General features: G+C 40.7%; 1 protein-coding gene and 1 long non-coding RNA gene across 3 annotated transcripts in view; one reads left to right on the forward strand and one right to left on the reverse strand.

Annotated features, from left to right (window-relative positions):
• LOC148188723 (uncharacterized) overlaps positions 1-22,540 on the reverse strand; it is a 59,625-nt gene that overhangs the window by 19,796 nt on the left and 17,289 nt on the right. The window contains exon 4 of one of the 2 annotated variants that reach the window (XR_015777499.1): positions 3,415-3,637. The exons of the other annotated variant lie outside the window; for it this stretch is intronic. This is a non-coding gene — a long non-coding RNA (uncharacterized LOC148188723). Of the gene's footprint in view, positions 1-3,414; positions 3,638-22,540 lie in introns of those variants that run through there. 2 annotated transcript variants of the gene reach the window in all.
• LOC121947374 (protein Wnt-2b-A) lies at positions 4,651-20,995 on the forward strand. The gene is made up of 5 exons (XM_042492403.2): positions 4,651-5,378; positions 9,329-9,549; positions 14,520-14,797; positions 17,255-17,519; positions 19,774-20,995. The coding sequence occupies exons 1-5, from the start codon at positions 5,197-5,199 to the stop codon at positions 20,001-20,003; spliced, it is 1,176 nt and encodes a 391-aa protein (XP_042348337.1). The 5' UTR covers positions 4,651-5,196; the 3' UTR covers positions 20,004-20,995.

The following is a 22,540-nucleotide window of genomic DNA, read 5'->3' on the forward strand; positions in this document are numbered from 1 at the left end:
TGACATTTTAATGGTACAGCAAAACCTCATAAGGAGAAGTTTAGGTAAATGGTTGGGTGTACAAAGCTTCCAAATCTTAATGTGTTTTCACCCAGTCGTCCACCAACAGCCTATCCTGGTTGTGCATGGCGTTGCATGTTGTTTCAGTTCAGGTTCCAGAAGAAAAAATGTTGGCATTGTACGTTACTGCACATTTCATATGTATCATATAAACATTTCTAAGTTGATGTAGTGCATGAGCTGACTTTGTTACCTGCTGTGATTTAGTGGGTCACAGTTGTCTTTCCAGAGCAGCCTTTTAGGCACCAAATGTTGTTGTTTCTTATACAGACATGTTTTTCCAGCATGTATAGTGACACAAAATGCGCTTGTTATTTAAGACATTACTTTTCCAGTGGGTTGTGCCCCAATTAGCTAGCATTTTAAACCAAAACAGAATCTTTTGCTAACAGTAACTAACCATTGTTTGGGCCTAAACCTAATCACATGTTAACCACAGTTGTTGAAACACAAACTTTTAAAGTTCCTGCTACATTATAATGTACAAATGTAACTTATTAATGGTTTGCAGAAATGTACAGTGCCAACATTTATTTCTGGTAATTAGGATTGTTGTATAATGCCCAATTTACAATGCACAACTTTAGCCCTGATTATCACTGGAGTCCCCCAACAGAAGCTGAAGATCAGAAGCAAACCGGTGTTGGCTCTGCGCTCGCAATTGGTGCTTGAGTGCTATGAATAAACTCTTCAAAGACACAAGCTGAAAGTCCTGCCAATGCATCACAGATGCTCCCCAGATTTTTAGCAGGCTAAATATCTGGACCTGTCGGGGACCTTGTCAGCAAGCTACAGCCAATAAGAGCAAAAGAAAACATGGGTTGAAGACAGAGACAAGGACTAAGCACTGTGGTGCTTTCCAGGGAGGGTGTTTGAGAAGGAGAGAGAGAGAGTGAAGGAGAGGAGAGAAGAGAAGGTGAAAGGTGGACTATTGCATAAAATGTATCTGTAAGTAATGAATACATACTAAATAACAATAACATAGTCAGAATGCTGCTTTTGCCCACCCCGCCAAGCTGGATATTTTATAGTAAGCTTAAAACAATCCTGCCAAACTTTAAGGGGCAACCTGTGCATCACACATACTCATTAGGGCTTCCTCTAAGTTAAAGATCCTGTAGTGTGTGACCTCCTGTTGCTGATTGGTAATGCAGTTTGAAAAAAACACCTTTAAGAATCTGAATTACAAAACAACAAGTTAGAGTGGAGTAAAGCAGTGTCACTACAATGACCTGACAACTTTGAAAGTTGTGTAGTCTGAACTTGGCTTGAGAAACTGGTGGAGCATGAAATTTAAAAAATGGTTGGACTACTTTCAGTAACATGGGAAGAAAGCTATGAGCAACTTTACAAGACATGGCCCAAAACTTAGCAGAAAATTAGTAAAAGAAAAAAAAAAAAAAAAGTAACAAGAAAACAACAACAAAAAAGTAAAACAAAAAACAACAACCAACAAATAAGAAAATGACCCCAAATAGTCTTTAAAAAATGAAAGAAATACATGTATACATTATTTACAATAATTATACATGTAGTTTTTGGAACATTTTCCCCTACAATTTTGAAATGTTTCTCTTTTTTAAAACTAATTTTCAGGTTATTTTCTTGTCCCTTTTTTTAAAAAAACTAATTTCTTGCAATTTCTGCAATTTGGACATTTCCTGCCATGTTGCTCATTGCCTTTTTCCTTGTGTTTTTCGAATGAAATCAAACCAATTTGCTTAGGGGTTTCAAGGGTTAAATAGCTTGTGAAAGGCATCTCAACACAGCACAAGGTTTTGAGGGGTTAAAGGCTTATCAGTAAGGCAATGACAAATTAGGTATTTTGTCGTTTAAGCTGGAGTACTTGTTATTACTATGAGATGTTAGTCCAGATGAGTCAACTTTATTTATATCGCCCGATATCAGATATCAAACATTAGCTGCGAAGGGGTTTACAATCTCTCCTGTCCTTTGGGAATTATGTTGGATACAGAAATACCCTCTCATAGAAATACCCATATTTCCTTAACTTCAATGTCTCTTTGTCTTTGTCCTTCCTTCACCTGTCCATGTTCATGTTCCCTCTGATGTACCCAGTGTTGAGTTTGCCCCTGAATGTTCCATCAGTACAGAGACTGTGCCAGATCTGACAACAGGCTGTCCTCCCTGCTCCAGCCTGCCAGGGGATGGGAATACACGCTGAGCTCATCCCTGGACTGCCTGACTGGTGACAGCCCACAACATAATCCCCACAGGGGACACATTACTGGGCCATTAGTCCAACCCTTCCACCTTCAGCGCATGCCTCTGGCTTGCCCTGGTATCATTCAGCTCATTCCTTTTTGCTCCTCACAACCTTTCTTTCAGAAATAATCCTAAGTGATTATAATGTATCAACGCAGAAATCAGCAGGATTAGTCCAAAACCGCTGGCTCTGTAAATCTCACCTTTATCCCTCCTTCACCTCAGTGCAGCATTTAAACATAGCAAACTCCTGTCAGTACTTTTCCTCTGAGGAGATGGTTGCCAGATTGGACCTCGTACATCAGGGCAAACTTTTCCTCCAACTGACAAGAAGGCGCTTGACTCTGTTATTGTTTATGAGGAGAAAGCTGGGGTCAAGTTCACAGGCTGCAAGAGAGACAGAGGGAGAGCGAGAGAGAAAGTCTGTTCCAGCTCCAGCCCCCTGAGAGACAGCATAACTCAGCCGTGTTTGTGCTTCCCTAATTCCTTTTGATTTAGCAGAAAATCGTGAGCTAAGCTGTGGTGCACAAATATTCACCGGGGGTGAGCTTCTTTGCCTCACCTCGTAGCTTCTCTCAAACCTATACCCACTCTAGTCTGTGTGTTTGTGCGTGTGCCGTTCTCTGAAAAGTGTGTGTCCCATTCAGACAGCAGCCTGCCTGCCGAGCTCTAAGCAGAAATACAAATGTCTCTAAAAGGAGCTTAGCTTTAACGGCAGCTTTGGCATAAACACTAGAGCTGTTTTCTCAAGCTCTTGATGAAATAGCAGTTTGTGACAGCTATAGCTAATTCTAATAGTTTCAATTCCGACAGGGATTTTCCTGATTTGTTTACTTGTTTGTTAGCATTACTGGGTCAGCTGAATTAACTGTGGTAGTCTTAATCCAATATCACAAACCCCGCAGAGAAATTCAGGTCTACTCTGATAGGTGCGGTGTAAATTGGTGTCTGTGAACAACTCAAGCTGTTATTTTATTTATTTTTAATTAGTTAAAGATCTTTAGACACTTAAAAGTGGGTTTTAATCTGTCATCAGTCATTCAAGGACAAAGAAAAATATCAGCGTTGATGATGGATGACAGCTCACTGCCAAGCCTGAGGACGACCTAAGGATGCGCACACAAGCATGGGAAAAAAGGTAAGGATGGTCGCTCTCCAGGGACAATGGTCTGTGTGTGTGCGCGCGGGTTATTCAAGCGCTGTCTAAGCACTCTCTCTCTCTTACACATGTGGTTCATATTTAAGCCATAGTGCTGTTCCACTGGACGATTTGGCTCTGGTCTCCCAGTCCCGCATTCCCATTCCTTTTTTCTCTGACTTTCATTGTGGCTGTGCTTTAGGTGGTGCACGGCTGCAAGCATAACAAATATGTAAATCAGTATTTATTCAGAACAATACCGGTAATAACTTAAACAATGTCACAGATTTCCCATTTATATCTATATACAATCAGTTAATAAACCCTGTAGGTCTACATGTAAACACCCAATAGATTACAGTTTAAAATTCCCAATAGCTATAAACTCTGTGCAACACAGGTCTTTTCCTTTATTTGACATAATTTATTTGTTTTATTTCTTTCATTTCGTTATTTGTTTGTATTATTTTATATTGACATTTTGCATCCTGCATCTTGCATTATTTATCCTCGTTTTAATTTTATTACCCTAGTTTCATACCACTTGTGTTCAGCAGGACTGTTTGGCTTTCTGTTGATGTATTGCCTTCCATTTCTACTTTGTTTGTCAAAGCACTTTATAAAATCTGTTTTAAAGGCAATATTTTTTAAAGTTACTATTATTATTACTGTCAGTCTCATACTGTATTAGAACAATTTAAATTGCTAACAATAGATAAAAATATTTTTTTAAAAATACCTGTGTGAATGCTATACCCAATGTATCTGTGGCTGCACTTAACAATTTAATTTCCAACATATTGGTGCATGTAGGGTATTTGCTCTGTTTTTATCTACGTCTACACAATTGTATTGTGCAGCATTTTACACTAAGAATGAAAAAATGACCTTTATTTGTATAAAAAAAACCCTTCAAAATATGAAAAACCACAACTTTCCTGTGATTTAATTATCCAATTTTACTGGGTTGTAAAATGACGGCGCCATCATTAATTGTAACAATTTCTGACTGTGGTTACAGATGGACTTGTATTAGGACCTCAACAGCATCATCAACCCTCACTCCAACACACACACACACACACACACACACACACGCACGCACGCACAGAGAGAGAGAGAGAGAGAGAGAGAGAGAGAGAGAGAGAGAGAGAGAGAGGGAGAGGAACGCTCCTCTCTCCATCCATCCTTCTTTAATATATCCTTCCTAGTCAAACTCTGTAACCCCTGCATCTGCCCAATGGGCGAGAGATGAGCCGTCAGCAGCGAGCCCTCCCTCATCTCTCTCTCTCTCCCCCCTCTCTCGCTCAGCTCTGACTCTGTCCGCAGCGCACTGATAAAGGAGAGGTCCGGTGCGAGCATCCGACCCAGCACAGACTCACACAGCCGGCAGAACTACACCGAGTGTCGCATCTTCCAACCTCCAGCTGGGACTCGGATCCTAATCCCTGCACCTGAGCTAAGCCATAACCAAGGATAAGTGTTTTGGGGAGCTGACCGGAGAGGTGAAATAACCTACACTTGTTGCTCGCCCCGTCAGGTAAAACCTCCTGCTCAGTGGAGAGTCTGGTGCGCACATGGCACCGAAAACGCGCTCCTCACACTCCTGACAGTCGCGCTATTAAAACGGAGCCACACACTGGATAATGAGGCCTACCTACTGAATGGGTGCTACTTCACATCAAACCTTGTCTTTTAAAGCTGGGCTTTCCCTCCCTTTGAAATCTGATTTTTTTGGAGGAACTTTCTGTGGTTAAAAAAAGTGCAGAGCCATGCTGGGTTTAAACAGGATTCTGAGCCTCCGGGCTGCCCGGATTCGGAGCTGTGGTTCGTCGGGAGCCAAACTCTCACCCCGGGCTTCTTCATGCCAAAACCCCGGTGCCAGTTCGAGGATTTATTGTGCGTGTCTGTTGCTGCTGCTGCTGGTGACGCCTCGGGTGGACTCTTCATGGTGGTGAGTTTCTGCGCACATCACACCTACAGGCCTACCTGACAGTGAGATTTATGAGAGCCCAATTTATACTTTTTTGTTTTTTGAAGAAACGTAAGTAAATTATCATAATTATTTACTAAATTAGATCAGCAGTCTGAAGGGGAGGTAAGGAAATGGCACGCATTTGCACACATTCATCATTGATCTTAATCATTTGAAACAGAGCTGGGACTTCTGCCTAGCTTTAAGTCTTTGGTTAGAAATTTCAGGGATTCTAACTGCCAACGAATTTAACTTATGATGACTATTTTAATAACCCTCTTCCAAAAGCAAAAGCAAACCCCGTTCCAATCAATTCTGCGATTTTCCAACAGCAGACAGACAAGGCCATTATGAGGTTTTGTTAATTTATTAAAGCGGACGCACAGTAGTGAATTCAAAGTTGCTGCAACATTTTAATCTTCATTATCACTGCTCTTTTTTGTGCATTTTTTGCTGCAAAAAAATCTAAACGCATATGAGTTTATTAATAGGCTGTTACTTGCGCATTGACTTGCATTTTTTACAGGAGATGACTGCAAAGAGAAACCATAAATGTGTCTTTCTGTCATCACTTAATTTAATTCTAAACAATTTGCTACTGAGAAAAAGGTAAGTAGGCGCATTTATAGTGAAAATGACCTAAATGATGAGCTAGTGCACTAGATTCAAGCTTCTTTAGGATTTTGTTTCTAAAATGCATTTTCTCATCGTGTCAGTTTGTTGGCCTGCCACATTGAGCAATAATAATAGAGCGATAAATGTAATTTATGTCGGCGCTGTTGGCTGAGCGCGTGTTCAGCTCAGCTGGGGCCTGCATTCAACAAGGCAGAGCAGTCATTAATTCACCAGGTACCACACACACACACACACACACACACACACACACACACACACACACGACTTCACTAAAATACCCCAAAACCAGCCATCTAGAGCATAGGTGAGGGGTGAAAAAATATCTCACTGCCTGCGCAATAACATGCGTGAAAATGTCCATGTGTGTGAGTGTGTTTATAGGAGAAGTGTCTGTGTGTGGGCGGGTATGGGGGTGATGGAATGCCTAATAGTTTGTGTAGATTAAAAGCAGTTATGGGGAGTAGTGGGAAGAGAGTGTGTGGAGGCTTTGGCTGGGCATTATTGGCTTTGAGGGGAATTTAGTGCAGGAGATACAGTATCTAACAGTTTATAACATTTCTGTGGGTGTTCAGTAAGTGATGATATGGACAGATCTGGGGCTTTGAGTTGCAAAAATTATGGAGGAATGTTTCAACCGTTTGAGAAATGTGGGGAAAAAGAATGCATAATAAAGGCGAAACATACATTATATAAGCATGCAATTAGATTTCTTGTGATGTTTGTCAAAGGTAATCGTCTAAACAGGAACAGTTAGTGTGGGTGTCTGTGCCAGGCAGTTGCACGTTTGACTCCTGACATAACAGAAAAGTGAACTGACTTTGCTGCTTATTAGCACATTTAGCAAGAAATCCGAGGAAAGTGATACATTTTTACTAAAAATCATTTACTACAGAAAATCATTTATTTTTATTTTTAGATTTTTCAAAGTCAAAATTAAACCAATTACCATAAGCCAGTAGAGCTAAACAGAATGTGTTTGCAAACATGCAATGCAATTGGGTTGACGATATTTAAAATGTCTACTGACATTCAAATTTCACACTACATGGACATTAAGATTATGATATTTGCAGACGCTGGATTTTGGTCTCCATACCTTATTAGTAAATTTCATTATCCAATGTCAAGATGATGTTGGACGTTTTGACGATGATGGATTTTGGTTATTTTGCAACACAAAACCCACAAAATATAAATACTATCAGTATCCTGCGTTAAATTGACGTTATCATTAGTTGTTGTCCTGACATTGAATTTTGGACAACTTACGTCATAACCTAAATTCAACCAAATATCAATGTCAAATGGTGTTGGTGGCCAGCTGAGTTGACGCTTCATTTAAATGTCACATGGGCTATCTGGAAAATAAAACATCATAAAGATATTGAAGTCAGTTAACTTATTTAAGTTAGTCATATATTAAATTAAAAAAATAAATTAAATTACTGAAAACACTAAATGCCTTTTATAATTTCTATTAATTCTTTAAAATAAGTTTGTTGGAAGTTGTTGCATCTCTGTAATTTTCAAACCACACGTTATATTTTTAACCACTGCATATTTTTATATGTGAGCAAAGTTATCTTTGGCATCGTTTTTTACAACTCACACTCAGTATTGTATTGATCTTCATGGTTTTCTCCTGCAACTTAATTAGACGCTGTTGGATTGGTTCAAACATAGTGAAGCTGGGGAATGCATGTTGACTTGGTGGGAATGACTGGCATTTAGGTTACTTAATAAAGTAAATTAAGGACAATTAATTGATTGTTGGCACACTTCTTTTCAACAACATACTTTTGGGGCTTGGGGTGAGGTATCCAGTATATTCAAGTCAAAAGGATCAAGTACAAGTGAAGTCACAAGTCATTAATGTTATAGTCCACGTCGAGTTGCAATTGTTTTTTGATTTTTTCAGGTCGAGTTTAAAGTCATCAAATTTGTAATCAAGCCTCCCTGATTTAAAGTCATGTAACTCAAGTCTACAACTCTAGGTTTGGCAACACGACTTGGACAAACCACACGCAGAACTGCATTACATGGTAATACTAGAACCAGTGGTCATAATAATAACCATAATAATAATTTGTTACTTTTTTATGATTATGATGAAATTTGCAAATTATTATTTTGGGCAGTGGTGCATGGTTGGCTGTTGCAGATTTTTTTTGCATATTCAAATATTAGAGATGTTGTGCCCCCCTCTCAATATGTATTATAATTACTGCCTTGTGGCAGGGCAACAAGAGGCCGATGTAATATCAGCTGCATCATCAGAGTCTCTCCCTATTCGTGTGTGACTTGTCTTTCTTCTATGATTCACAGTAGAGTCGCAGCACTTTACAGCAAGTTGTTTTAGACCTGTGGATCATGATTTACTATCCTATAAAATCCACAAGTCCTCCTGACTCTTAGGCAGAAAGAGAAAATTAAGTGTGAATCGCTGCTCTGGCTCTTTCCTTTGATGAGCACTCTGTTCTTATTCCTCCTCTCTAATCCCACTCTGGGGAGCAGAGAGCCTCAAGTCTCCATCCTCTTGCCCGGCCTCGTAAAAGCACGACCACACAGCTACACGCTCCCTGACCTCCCCTCGCTGACCTGCCAAAGCCCTGCAGCAGCCACTGAGCTGCAAGAGGTCTCATGCACACACGATTAGGTTCAGAGTTTATTTTGTGTGAGCTCAACGCAGCATTTATCTTGACGGGATACTGTGGGAGTTGGTTTTATTAGGGTAGAGAGAAAGATTGGAAGAGACATGCAAGAGAACTCTGTCTAAGATGAGCATGAGAGTAAGCGGGCAGGAGACAGAGAGGAGTAAATGGGGTCTTAGTGTGACAGGGTTATTGGAGGCCCCAGACTCTGTGCTCTGATTTGTGACGACATGATTTCGACTGGCCCATTGGGAAACATTTAAACACACATACACATGCAGGTCTTGTGGGGAGAGGTTAAGTGCTTATTTATTTGGAGAGCGGAGTAAATGGTTTCCACTCCCCTCCTGCTCGCAAACCTTTAACTGTTAAGTGTAGTGAACTCTGACTTACAGAGGACTGTTACTGCAGCTCTCCTTCACGCCACTCACCACCTTTGAGTGTGTGCGTGTATCCAAATGTGTATACACCTACCATATGAGGGTGCCTATGTGTACCAATTAACTGCAAAATCCTGTTAGTCAGTGCTGTATTTCATATTCCTCGTATGAATCTTTCTAAAGGAAGTTAAAGTGGATTCAGTACAAAACCATCAACTGATTCTTGTTTTTTTTTTTTTTGTTGTTGTTGTTGCATCTCAAGGTACATCGGCGCACTGGGGGCCCGCGTGATCTGCGACAACATCCCAGGCTTAGTGAACAAGCAGCGGCAACTCTGCCAGCGCCACCCGGACATTATGCAGGCCATCGGTGAGGGCACCAAAGAATGGATCAGAGAGTGCCAGCATCAGTTCAGACACCACCGCTGGAACTGCAGCACACTGGACCGCGACCACACTGTGTTTGGACGTGTCTTGCTACGAAGTAAGTCCATGTGTGTCCACATGATTACTACTGTGTGGCCAAAGAGTAGAGATGCTGAACCTGAGTCCCATCTGCTGCTATCACACTCCTCATTCCCATCCTTCTTGTTCACTTTCACTGTCTTATCTCTCCTTTCTCCTCTCTGTCCTTCTTCCCTCGCTCTGTTCTTTCTCCGATCTCTCCATCTCATGCTCACGTATGCTGGTGCTCCATGTTTATAGACGCTAATGGACTGTTGTAATGCTTTACGCCTCGTCAATAAACACACGGGCCTTGAGACGTGGGCTTGTCGTCATTTTGTTTTTACACTCCTGCCAGACTCCTGCTTTGTAACAGATTCATGCCTATACACATATGCACGCAGGAACATGTTACAACATCTGTCTTTGTAGCCAGTGAGTGTATAATTCCAGGACTGTTTAGCAAAATCACCTGAAACCCAAAGTGTCTTAAATCAGCTGGTTATTTTGTACAGAAGATTAGATAATGACTGCTCTATTTGTTTTCCGTCATGCATTACTTTGGAACAATACTCCATTATAGGTAATGACAGCTGCATTCTGAATGTAGAGCATGGATGCAGTGATGCTGCTTTAAGTCGCTGTTGCATGCAGTAATATCAGTAAAAAGACTGACCCTATGATGCTTAATTTAAAGCCTCCAGAGATAACTTTTTTATTTAAACATTTATTTCTGAGTTTAATGTTACTTGCACAATTTCACTATGCTATTCTGCCTGCCTCCGGGTACGATCTGCTGGGAAAAATGATGGACCGATTTACGGCACAAAAAGTGCGTCAACTATTACACAACAAAAGCAGGCAGAGAACTGTGCTGTTTGTTTTCCCAGGTCCAGTGCTAGCTATCCGCAGCAAAGGAGTAATTCTGCAGTGAATGAGTGATTTTGCAGTTGTCATTGCTGTCCACAGTAGTAGTGGATTGACTGGTTCATAGATTGATCTGTTTTGATGTTGCTGTAACAGTTACTCTAGGGATTATGAAATGAACGTCACATTATATGAGCAATCATTATAATATACCCCACGAATGTTGGCAATGTTAGGTGAAAAGCTGTCACATAGCTAAACATTGCAAACATCTTGTGTAAAATTCCTACCCTGCAATACAAACTATATTTTGGTTGATTCATTTCTTGAAGTAATTGAATATGGGTGATCCGTGATGGTCAGGGTCCATAGCAACAGTCAAAAATCATTTAATGCTAGGTTACAGAAACTATCAATTTATATCAATTTAAAAAAAATACTATCTAAAATAACTGCAAAATTACCTCTTCAGTTAATATGTTTTATCTTCTATCTTAAATGTTTTGTGTGTTGATGATATTGTTTAGTGATGATAGTTCGTCTGGTGATAGTTGCAAAGGTCTGAGGAAAACTGAAAGCGATCCTGCTAGTCTTCGCGACAGTGGCGTCAACAATAACACCACATGGAGAAGCTAGGTGGGGGTAGAATTAAAAAGTTAAAATCTTAACGCTTTACGAGTTTATGAATTATGCTTGCTCTTGACTTTGGAGCAAGGCATTACGGTAAATACTTCATTTACAGCTGCACGTTGTGGATTTGGATTCAGGTTGCTCAAAATAAGGGGCTTGTCTCCACAGATTTAGTAAATGACATATAATTGTCCCTGTTCCAGCCATCCTAAGCATGTGTGGGGGTCGACGATGAATGGGAAAAAAATAGCAGATATGGAGATACGGGCCATGTGTCTGTGTGTGTGTGTGTATGGTGGACAGGAATAAACAGTAATGTAGATGTAAATATTTAGAGAGATATTCTCACTGTCAGACAAACAGCGCAGGTTTGAATGATGACCAGCCATGCCCTCCTCCATCCTCCCCCATATACGCCCCCTTAACAGCGCCCGCTGCCCCCTTCTCCTCACCCCACAGATGGACTAGGACATTCCAGTGAATACAGAGAAAGCAGGTTGGATCAAACAAACTCCTCTGATCCAGACTGGTTTAGATAATCTACAGAGTGAGCCTTGTTTCAGATAGAAAAGGGCCCCACCTCTTAGGCAGTGATAATCAGTAGTACATCAGATAGGCCTATGTTTGTGATGTTATTGTAAAGTGCCAATACTTGAGTATTTCCCATTTTATGAAAATAGGAAATATTTCTTTACTCATGCTCTTGGATGTCAATTTGCAATGTTGTAAATTCAAAGCACAATACATAAATGTAATAATTAAATGAATGTTTTCATACTAGTCTGCTGCTTATGGAGTAGTTTGCTACTTCTTACAACTTGAGGTTGTAATTAAAATGGAACAATTGTATTTGTGTGCATGGTTAGAGACACAGGCAATTTAATAGATCAAAGAAACTACACCAGGCAACTTTTGCTAACATGCACCTGTGAGATGACTTGATATAAAACAAGAGTAAAAGTCCAACATCCTGTTTACACAGCCTGTGTGGTTACAGCAGCACATCCTCCGTCACTGTCTACAGCGAACTGAAGCTCCTTTGGGACGCATTATGTCACAGCACTGCTTTGAGGTCACCAATGTTTTAGTAGTGCTCAGAGACCAATACCTGTACAAAGATGCTTCATGTTATAGTTAAGTGTGTGACATGCAAGTGAAACACAAGCTGTTCGACCCAGACATGCTAAACTGACATCAAAGAACTAATGTAGAAGAAAGCCTACTGTTGCACCCCCTCACGTTTAGGGGTCGCAATTGATAAGATTTGAGTGATAGCGATGCCATTATCCATTTTGCTTCATCTCATTCTTCAGAATTTCCCTCACTGACTCTTTAACAGTTTTCTGTGTGGAAAAAACTATGCCTGCACAGTTTGTTTTTTTTTAGCATCAACGCTACAGTTTTATTATCTCTGAGTATGAATTCAGTGCAGCTGCGTGGCGCTAATGTTATTAAAACATATTTACCCTTGGTAACAGATGTGCTGCTGTGTTACGCCCATGTTGATAGTCTATGATAGATGTTTCAGCACACTGCCAGTGTTTCCACCCTTATTTTAAATGATAATTTTACAGTCACTACAAGCAGCACTGTTGTCATCTTTGTTCATGAAATGAAGCCCTTAGACCATTTCTTTCTCTCTGCCATGATTCCTTGCAGGTTTCTAGCAGTGTAGATGCATGAGTTTAGCGTCATTATTTTGCAGTGCGCAGCTGTCAGAGAAGCATGCAACTGACAAAAGAAAATGATATGCGTGGAGGCATACACTTTTGATGGAGCAGACAATATGGAACTGGTTCTCAACTGGGACCGGTTTTCAATTCCCATCCCTACTTACATTGCCTGTGTCTCGGCTAAAGAGTTGCACTTGAACACACCACAAAGACTACACACCTGCGCGAGAGGAAATAACTCTAAATACCAAGCAGGTGACGGCAGTCTGTATTAGTCATTCAAGAAGGGAAACTAAAAGACCAACAGGCTGGATTAAAGACACTAGTTAGCACAGTTAGCACCAGTTAGCACAATAACAACATGACTGGATGTTAAAAGAACAAATGATATTTACTCAGTGCTAACAATAAGACAACAATTACAAACCATTTCTGCTCAATGGCTAAAAAAATAATCTCATTGCTGATTCAACATGCTAAATCAGCCAAGATGCAGCTGACAAGAATTTGGGGACGTCAGATCTGCGAAAAAAAAAAGATGAGGGTCTAAAATAGGTTATCCTCTTGGGAGCTCAATGTGCTTAAAAAATTACACAGCAACCTGTCAATTACATTATGAGCTATTGTGTACACAGCATTGACATTCTCTGAACAGAAGCATTTAATAAAAGGAGTAACAGACCAAATGACAAATAAGAAAAATGTATTTGCATATTGCATAAAGGCAAGGATTTAGGCATAATTTTGACTTAATTACTTAGACATTAGCGTTGCAAGACAAAAGTTTTGTATTTTTCGACACTTTACATCCCATCAAACAGTGACTAGCTAACAGTAGTGGAGAGGAGCTCTCACAAACAAGACCAACTGACCAACTCACACTGCAGCACTTTACAAAACTCTCAGCCAACTCTGGTTGGGTGAAGAAAATAACACAATCCGCAGTTCGCTTCATCTCAAAAAGACCTGCGGCGGTGCAGTATTTTGGATAACAATGGCTTTACTCTGTACTAACGTTGCAGCACAGAGGCTGTCCTCCGCAACTGGAGATATACCCTTAATAACAACAGTGGAGCTCTCTGCTTCAAACAGAATTCCAAAAGATTCCTCACCTCCTGGACATGCATTTACTAACTAGGGAAATTAGAATCTCATTCTCTGTACATCATTTTCTTCTATCTGAAACAACATTTGTGTTATTTTAACTTTGACTACAGAGGCACCGAGTGAAAACCACATATGTCTGTTAGGCTGTGACTAAAGATGGACAAGTTCTTCTCCCTCTTGCGGTTGTCTTTTGAAGCATTGACTCCCACGGGTGCTGCAAAAAGCAACTGTGACTAAACACTATATCTAATTCTCTATGTGTCTTTGGCCACACAATAGATGAGTCATATTCTAAGGAACTAAAGAGACCAGAAAAGCACAGCAATGGTAGAAAATGCTGTCATGACATCACCCTGGCGCTGATTAATGGGGTATCACTGTGTCTGTATTTAAACAATTTATGTGAGCAGAGGAGAGCCCCGCAGCTGGGATTATTTCCATGATAATATTTAAACAGAGCTGTCCTATACTCCACATCAGGCCTGATATGCCCCCGTCAGCTGCACCTTCATGTCCTGATGGCTCATGCCCAGGCCTGGTCATGGCATTATGTATCTGTGCATGCATATCAACTTGTAGGCTGCACAGTTTAAAGTCTTGAGGTTGTAAAAAAACCTGTTGTGTTGCGTTATATGAGTAACTAATATAATAGATTGTGTTATTCTTACTTCTACCTCACTCTAAACTCGTTTCTTTTTCCTTTTGGCTTTCTTTCTCTGTCTCTCTTTCTCAGGCAGTCGTGAAGCAGCATTTGTCTACGCCATCTCCTCAGCAGGAGTGGTGTATGCGCTGACTCGCGCCTGCAGCCAGGGGGAACTGAAGACGTGTAACTGTGACCCGCACAAGCGTGGACGGGCTAGCGATGAGAGGGGAGAGTTTGACTGGGGTGGCTGTAGCGATAATATCAACTATGGGATAAAGTTTGCCAAAGCCTTCATAGATGCCAAAGAGAGGACTGTGCGTGATGCACGGGCGCTCATGAACCTACACAACAACCGATGTGGCAGAACAGTAAGTGTGTGTTTACAGCAACATCATTTTACACAGTTAACAGGACACATTTTCTTTCACTAGTGCATGAAGTGGTATATCTAGCCATGCTGATTTTTGTTTGATAAATGTGCATCTTGGTCCCTATTTACACCTGTTATTAACATGCAAATTTTGTCTGGCAACATTATGTCGGTTATGATAACAGGTGTTTTATTTCAGTTCCACCTGCACTTTATAAAGACTAGTGGCTGCAGAGTTAGGTGACCTACATTTTGACATTGCTGCAACACAGAAGCCTGTGTTTACGGTTTCATTTATGAGGTGATGTGAAGTAGAAGCCAGCAAATTCATAAGCAGGTGATAACGTGGATGAGGAGAAAATGAGCCTTATTTGTAATTATGGCTTTTTGTAGACCAATGACTGCTACCTCTGTGCCGAGGTGTGTGTGTGTGTGTGGATGCATAGTAGAAATCAGGAGCTGTGGGATTGTGATGTAAACAGCTTCACTGTAACAGGCTGCATCCAATAATTCAGAATGTCTCACACTACTTTAAACCTTATCTGTCTGTGTCTCTCACAGTCAAATGAATTCTGATGTGATTGTTCAGACTGAGGTTGAATTGCACAAATCAGACTTAAATCAGATATAAGACGGCATATTAAAGTGCCGGAAATCAGAATTGAAAAGATCCACAAAATCTGTGCTGATCACACTAATTTTATTTGCATGCACAAAATCATTCTATTATTATTCAGAATATGCCAATATTCTGAATTTGACACAGGTCATGTAAACAGCCTATTTTGTCCCAATTATTCCTCTTTTCAAATGAAGCATTTTTCTAAAAATAAATGTGGGATATGTTGGTATTGTTCTATTTTAAATAGCCTTATCTGGATATGTATTGTGATGAATACAGGGACACTGATCTAAACTGGGATCTGGATCTTCCAGTATCTAACACACAGCCTCTTGTCTGTTTACGCTCAGCTTTGAGCATTGTAATTTTTATGTTGAACTTAACACAAACCTGTGAGGTAAAGCTGCATGCCCAAAAGAAAAGCCCACATTTCAAATCAGAAGAAGAGACACGTCTGCTTTTAAACACTGAAAGTGATATGTGCAAATATCACAACGCCAGCCTTTTCAAGAGGGTGGTCAAAGGAACGAAAGCGGGAGGCTGTTTGCATGGTCCAACAAGTCCACCACCAATGGAAAACTTTGAAAAAAATCTAATTTTGATGCAAAGAAGAAAAATGGCACAAGCAGCTCCAGCCATTTTATTTTTCCTATTTTGATGTGATAAACAACATGTTAGAGCTCAATTATCGGAGCACATAGCTGCATGTTTAAATGTTAGTGGAATAGTCATTTTCATTAGCCACGTAAACAGCTTGGTAGGAATATTGTCTTTTTTGGTATAAAGGCAAAAATCTGACATTTTGTGCATGTAAACATACTAAATGTTACAAGGGAAAAAACAGATTAGTCACATGAACAATTTTGCCTGCAGTGTGAACACAGCCGTAGAGAATTCAACAGCAACATTTTTTCCAGAAAGTGTTGATGCAAAGACTTTGCTGTCAACTGTTTTTATTGGGACTGTTAAGAGCTCAGAACAAAAATGTTTACTGAGATTACAGAGTGAATCTGAGTTTTTTTTAAATGCTTTGAGCACCTCAAACAAAAATCCTTTTACTGCCATTTAGGACTGTCAAACAAAAAAAGTATGGGATTAATCACAGAATATCAATACTTGTCACAATTAATTGCATTTTTAATCACTTTTTCAATTCCATAATTTTGCATTACAAAACACTCATATAGTCCATGTTGACAAGGTGAAGCAATTCTTACCAGAGTGTCTTGATTAAGAATCAAATGAAAGCAAAAACACGGGACTAGCATAAAGCAGGCATGTCTGTAAAAAGGAAACTCATGGGTACCCAAAGAACCCATTTTCATTCTGATAACCTGAGGTCAGAGGTCAAGGGACGACTGTGAAATGACCATGCTGTCTTTCCATTACCAAAATTTAGCATAACTTTGGCGCACTATTTAGCCCCCCTCTTGAGAAGCTAGCTTCTATCTATCATCGCTCAAATTTTAAAACTCAGCTTGGTACAGCCTCTTAAAGACAGGAATGTTGGCAAGTGATTAATACGCTTATAAAGAAGAAAGAAAACACATTGGGTATGGACCTTAATCGCATTGCAATGAACACGTTAAGGCTGACAGCACTACTTTCATTGTATTGGAGTGGAAGAAGAAATCTCAATGCTGGATATCCAGCGCGAAACCTCTGCAAATTAAACCAAAAATGATCTATGAGACAAGATACTATCACAGGTACATTAAGTGCCAACCCTTTAAGAAAAACGTTCTTGCCCTTACCTCTGAATTTCTAGAACATGCATGTCAAACTAAACTTCAACATGGTTTTAACAACATAAACACTTCTCTCTGTACTTAGGCAGTGAAGCGGTTCATGAAGCTAGAGTGTAAATGCCACGGTGTGAGCGGCTCTTGCACGCTGCGGACGTGTTGGATGGCCATGTCAGACTTTAGAAAGACTGGCGACTACCTGAGGAGGAAATACAACGGGGCCATCGAGGTGACAATGAATCAGGATGGGACAGGCTTTGCTGTGGCTAATAAAGCCTTTAGGAAGGCCACCAAGAATGACCTGGTCTACTTTGAGAACTCTCCGGATTATTGTCTGCAGGACAAAACAGCAGGTAAGACGGCAGACGGAGAGAAGAGGAAGAAGGTAGACTGGACTGAAAGATGCACAGAGGCAGTTTCTCATGGGTGTTGATGGATTGCCCTGAATGTTATGTTTTAAGGGTGTTATGTGTATGTTGTGTGTATGTTCATGCATGACTAGAGTGTGTGTGTGTGTGTGTGTGTGTGTGTGTAAAGGTAGTCGGATAACACAGCAGGCCTCCTGTGTAATGTCGGTGGAAGCTAATATCCTTGTACCCTGAGGACATGGTCGTTCTGTGACCACCTGACCTCTATCAGTCTCTGTCAACACACACACATATACACACACCCCTGTAGTCAGAGGATATGTTGATCAACCTTTACAGAATACATCTAATTAGTTATGACTGTTTCTGATTGGTCGACTGGTGTATGAAACACTGTCGGACAAACAATCAAAATATCTGACATCAACACCTCCATCACTCAGAGGCTCTATCCGGTCCTTCCTCAGCCTCGCTCCCTTTGTCTGCCTCTCTCTTCATCCCTTTTGTCCATCCTCCCCCTCTTTCTCACCTTCCCAGTGGAATCCACAGCCTAGGGACACAAGCAGCTAATTTAAAAAAAAAAAAATCACTTCTTTCTGTCTGTCACAGTCTCTCCCTCTCTGTCTGTCTGAACTAAGCGTAGCTGGAGGGCAGAGTGGGCCTCAGAGTGTGAGAGCCTGTCTGTCTGTCACGCTCCACTGTCCATTTAACCCTCACACACACACACACACACACACACACACACACACACACACACACACACACACACACACACACAGAGTGGGTTCAAAGGGAGCAGTGGCTTGGGAAAGGCAGTGTAACTATAGGCCACTCTACCAACACTGCATAGTTGTGTGTGTGGGTCTGTTGTTCTACGGGCAGCTTGTTGTGATAGGTAGCAGTTCAAACAGGGAGCTTCTCACACGAAACACCGGCACTAATTCCTGTGGGGATGACATTCACATACAGACAATACTGAATTAAGTAATAGCCAGGCTGCTAAAGACTTGATACGCTTAACAACTGTGACTGGCATGGTGCTGCAGATCAAACATCAAACAGAATGGAGAGTTAAAGTAGAACTAAAACAGCGACATTTATAACGCAAATTACAAAAATGTCCAGCCTTGTCACATAAACCTGATAATATTATATCCTGAGATTAGCTCCATTTGTCTAGACAGAGATAGATTGTTTTGTTTTGTTTTTTAAGTGAAATGATCAGAATTAGAATCAAAATCAGTTAATGATTCCTTGAGGGAAATTGGTTCACATGTAGTTGCTCTAAGAGATGCATGATATTGTATTTTTTGGTGATATATAGTATGCTGATATATCGCAACTAATTTAGCCAATAACTGATACTGATATTGATATCTTTACTTTGTTTCCCCACATAATTTTAGGATCAAGTCTCCTCTGTAGTGTAATAAATGTTATGTTATGCATACTGTTATCGTGATGGTCCACCAGCAGATGGGGACATGAAATGCCATGCTTTTCCATGTATGTAATATTCATTCACTGTGCAAATTAGGAAAATACTTACACTTAGTGTACATACATACATACATGCATATATATGCATATATACATATATATACACACATATATGTGTATATATATGTATATGTATGTATGTATGAATGTGTATGTGTATATATATATATATATATATATATATATATATATATATAAATGAGCATGTTGGCGATTATGATATTTAATTTTAAAACCAGTATCTGCTGCATTTTGTGAAATAAAATTGAATATGTGATCATTTATCTAATTTGTGGACCTTGAACTAATGACTAGGGAGAAATCTCAACCCCATGGCTAGACCCATTGGGAAGCCACTAGCCAAAAGATTCAGTTGTGAGGACCTTAGGATGCCACGTCTATGATACTGTGGTCCACTGTACATGTTATCACCTAGATTCTGGTGTTGAGTCATATTTAGTACTTTACACTGGAATTATAATTGCTTTGTTTCTCTAAATACTCACATGAACATGTGCACAAACTCACATTTTAAAGGATAGTTAACCTGCTGATTATTTTCTTGATTAATTGATTGGTTTATAAAACGTCAAAATGGTGAAAAGCTTCCATCATAATTTTTTAAAGTCCATGGTAACATCTTCAAATTACGTCCAGCAAACGTTATAAGGTAATGTGTCTTTTTTGCTTGAAATATAAAAAAGACTATCTTTAGCTAACTCTTTTGTGGTCTGTGCAGGCTCCTTGGGCACAGCTGGGCGGGTCTGCAACAAGACATCACGTGGCACGGATGGCTGTGAGGTCATGTGCTGTGGGCGGGGCTACGACACCACGAGAGTCAAGCAAATCACCAAATGCGAGTGCAAGTTCAAATGGTGCTGCGCCGTGGAGTGTAAGGACTGCGAGGAAGCTGTGGACATACACACATGCAAAGCTCCCAAACGAGCCGAATGGTTGGACCAGACCTGAGGACACGCCCCCTTTGCCCCCTGTAACGCGACCCCACCCCTTTCCCCTTTGACAGGACATCCTGTGGAACATGGCATTCTGGGAAAGTTTGTCCGAAAGTGCTCTGCGGCTCCGCCCTCCCCTGCCCCCACCTCGGTTCATCATTGCATGGCTTTTCTACCTGTCTCTGTGAAAGCACTAGAATTCAGTACCCATCAATATGAATTAACCCCCTCCTGTTTGTGAATGGCCCTGTGACTGAGCTGCTGGGATCACATGATGAACACTTTAGGGTTTGGGTGGATTGTCGAAGATTCGGTCCAGACAGCCTTTTCTCTAGCGTGTGGTTCTGGGTTAAAAATGGTTTGCTGCTTTCATGATGCTTTAAAGACACATTTTTACATTAACTGAGCCTACAAACATATCCAGTATTATTACAACAACATCATATACTCACATAATTTTCTTTTATCTACCAAATACTTGGTTGGACTTTGGGAAGTAGCTTGACAAGTGCACTTTGAGAAGTGGACATCTAAGTATAAGTTTGGCTAGGTGATGCCAAACAGAAGTCCAGGCAGAGGACTACCAGAGGACAGGGAGATGGACATTAGATGAATAAATGGGCGGAAGCCTCATTGAGACTTTGAATGCAACTGTAAAAGGAAAAAAAAAAGGAAAAAAGCTGTTTAAAGTGATTTATTTAAATTGTAAAGTGTTGTTTCATTTCTCATCTGCGGATGAGACTGCACTACATTGGTTGACACGAGGAGAGAGAAAAGCACTCCCATTATTATGATTATACAGTGCACTCTAATTTTCAGCGTGTAAGACGACAAACTGCCGTTGAGGAAAAGAAGAAGAAGAAGAAGACCTGGATGGTCATTCAGTCACACATTAGCACAACATCAGACAGATTTCACTTCTCTGCTCTCCAGCTTGCTTGTATAACATTGTGTATATTGCCTTATCTAAACAGATGTTGATATGAAATATATGGTGCATTAGTATGACACTGGAATCTTTGTTTTTTGTTCAGACAGACAAACACAGAGGTTGAAGGCAAAAACCAAGGCTAGACAGTGCAGACAGAGCAGAACTAATCAGTGTGACCGAGCAGGATAGTGAGTAAGTTTCCGTTGTACTGCTGTCATAACCTGCCGTGTTATTCCCATCACACACACACACACACACACACACACACACACACACACAAGCTCTGCTCCTCACCAGCATGGGTTGAGAGACACTGAGGCAGTAATAATACAATCTATTTCAGCAACAAAGGCCGATTCTATGTGAGTTGGGATGGGGTGTGTTATATCAGTCAAGGGGAGGGAAGTGTTTGATTAAAGGCCCAACCTAAACCCCAACCCCTGTTGGCCTCATCCCACCCCTCGCTATGTGGAATTCCAGGTGGGTCCCAGGCTAATGACTAGATGGCTGTAATTACCCGGGGCTGTTGATAGCTGGTGATTGGACATGGTCGTGCCACAGAGGACCTAGTGTGGGCTCCTGCTGGGACCACATTTAATCAAAGGCTTCTTGGCCGGCTTATCAAAGGGAATACTTTCCAGCAATCTTCTCTGCCTCTGCCCCCTCTGCTCCCCAGACTCTCTGTCCAGTTCAGTCTCTGTTACATTGGAGCCAAGAGACTCCTGAATACATGATTTCAAAGGGATACTGCACACAGGCACAAACTTACGACAAAAGTATCATATAAACACATATGATACAGCATTAAAGAGACAGTTAACTCTAACCTGTAGTGCTATTTATCAGTCTAGCTTGTTTTTGAGTGAGTTGCAGAGTGTTGGCGATATCGGCCACAGAGATGCCTGCCTTATTTTCAATATAATAGGACAAGATGGCACTCAGCCAAAGAAAATAAAGTCAAAATCTATAATTAATAATTGTCTATCTAATTTTCACTGTAATATGACATATTTAGAAGCATTTACTTTTCATTCATTTATTTTCATCTTTTAAATAATTCATGAGCATGAGCTTCTTTGTCCATGAGTAGATACACACATCCTTACAGCTGATGGGTGCAGTTCAGTAGGAAGAAAATAGTTCCTACTAGGGATGTCATTTTCAGTTAATTTTACTTTTGAAATGCCAACCCTTCTTAGATGGTAACTAGCCAGTTAATTTTGAATCAGGTGCGGCCAAAATGATAGAATTTTTCAGTTGGTAATCGGCGGTTATAGGACGATTCACAAACTATCGTTATGAGCGGAGCGTGGCTCTGATAGTGGCCCAGGGCAGCACAGCCTCCACATGTCACATGGGGGCGTTCATCCCCGGGTCCGACCAGAGCTGAAGAGGAAATTTGGTAAATGATCAGCGGGTACAGCTCTAGAGAAAGCAGCATGTATTTAGGCTACATGGCTTTTGGGCTGGACTATGTTTCATGCATCTCTGGTTCCCAGCCTGGGGTACTGACCCCACTATGGGTACACCAAAGCTTCTCAGGGGGTTGTGAGGCTTTCTTGATTTTAAGGGGTGTTAAAAAGCTTTAAAAATATATATATAAAATAGAATGAGCAGTAGGC

Source organism: Plectropomus leopardus, chromosome 9, assembly GCF_026936395.1.
Source record: "Plectropomus leopardus strain MGB_pleo_1.0 chromosome 9, ASM2693639v1, whole genome shotgun sequence".
Classification (NCBI taxonomy): Eukaryota; Metazoa; Chordata; class Actinopteri; order Perciformes; family Serranidae; genus Plectropomus; species Plectropomus leopardus.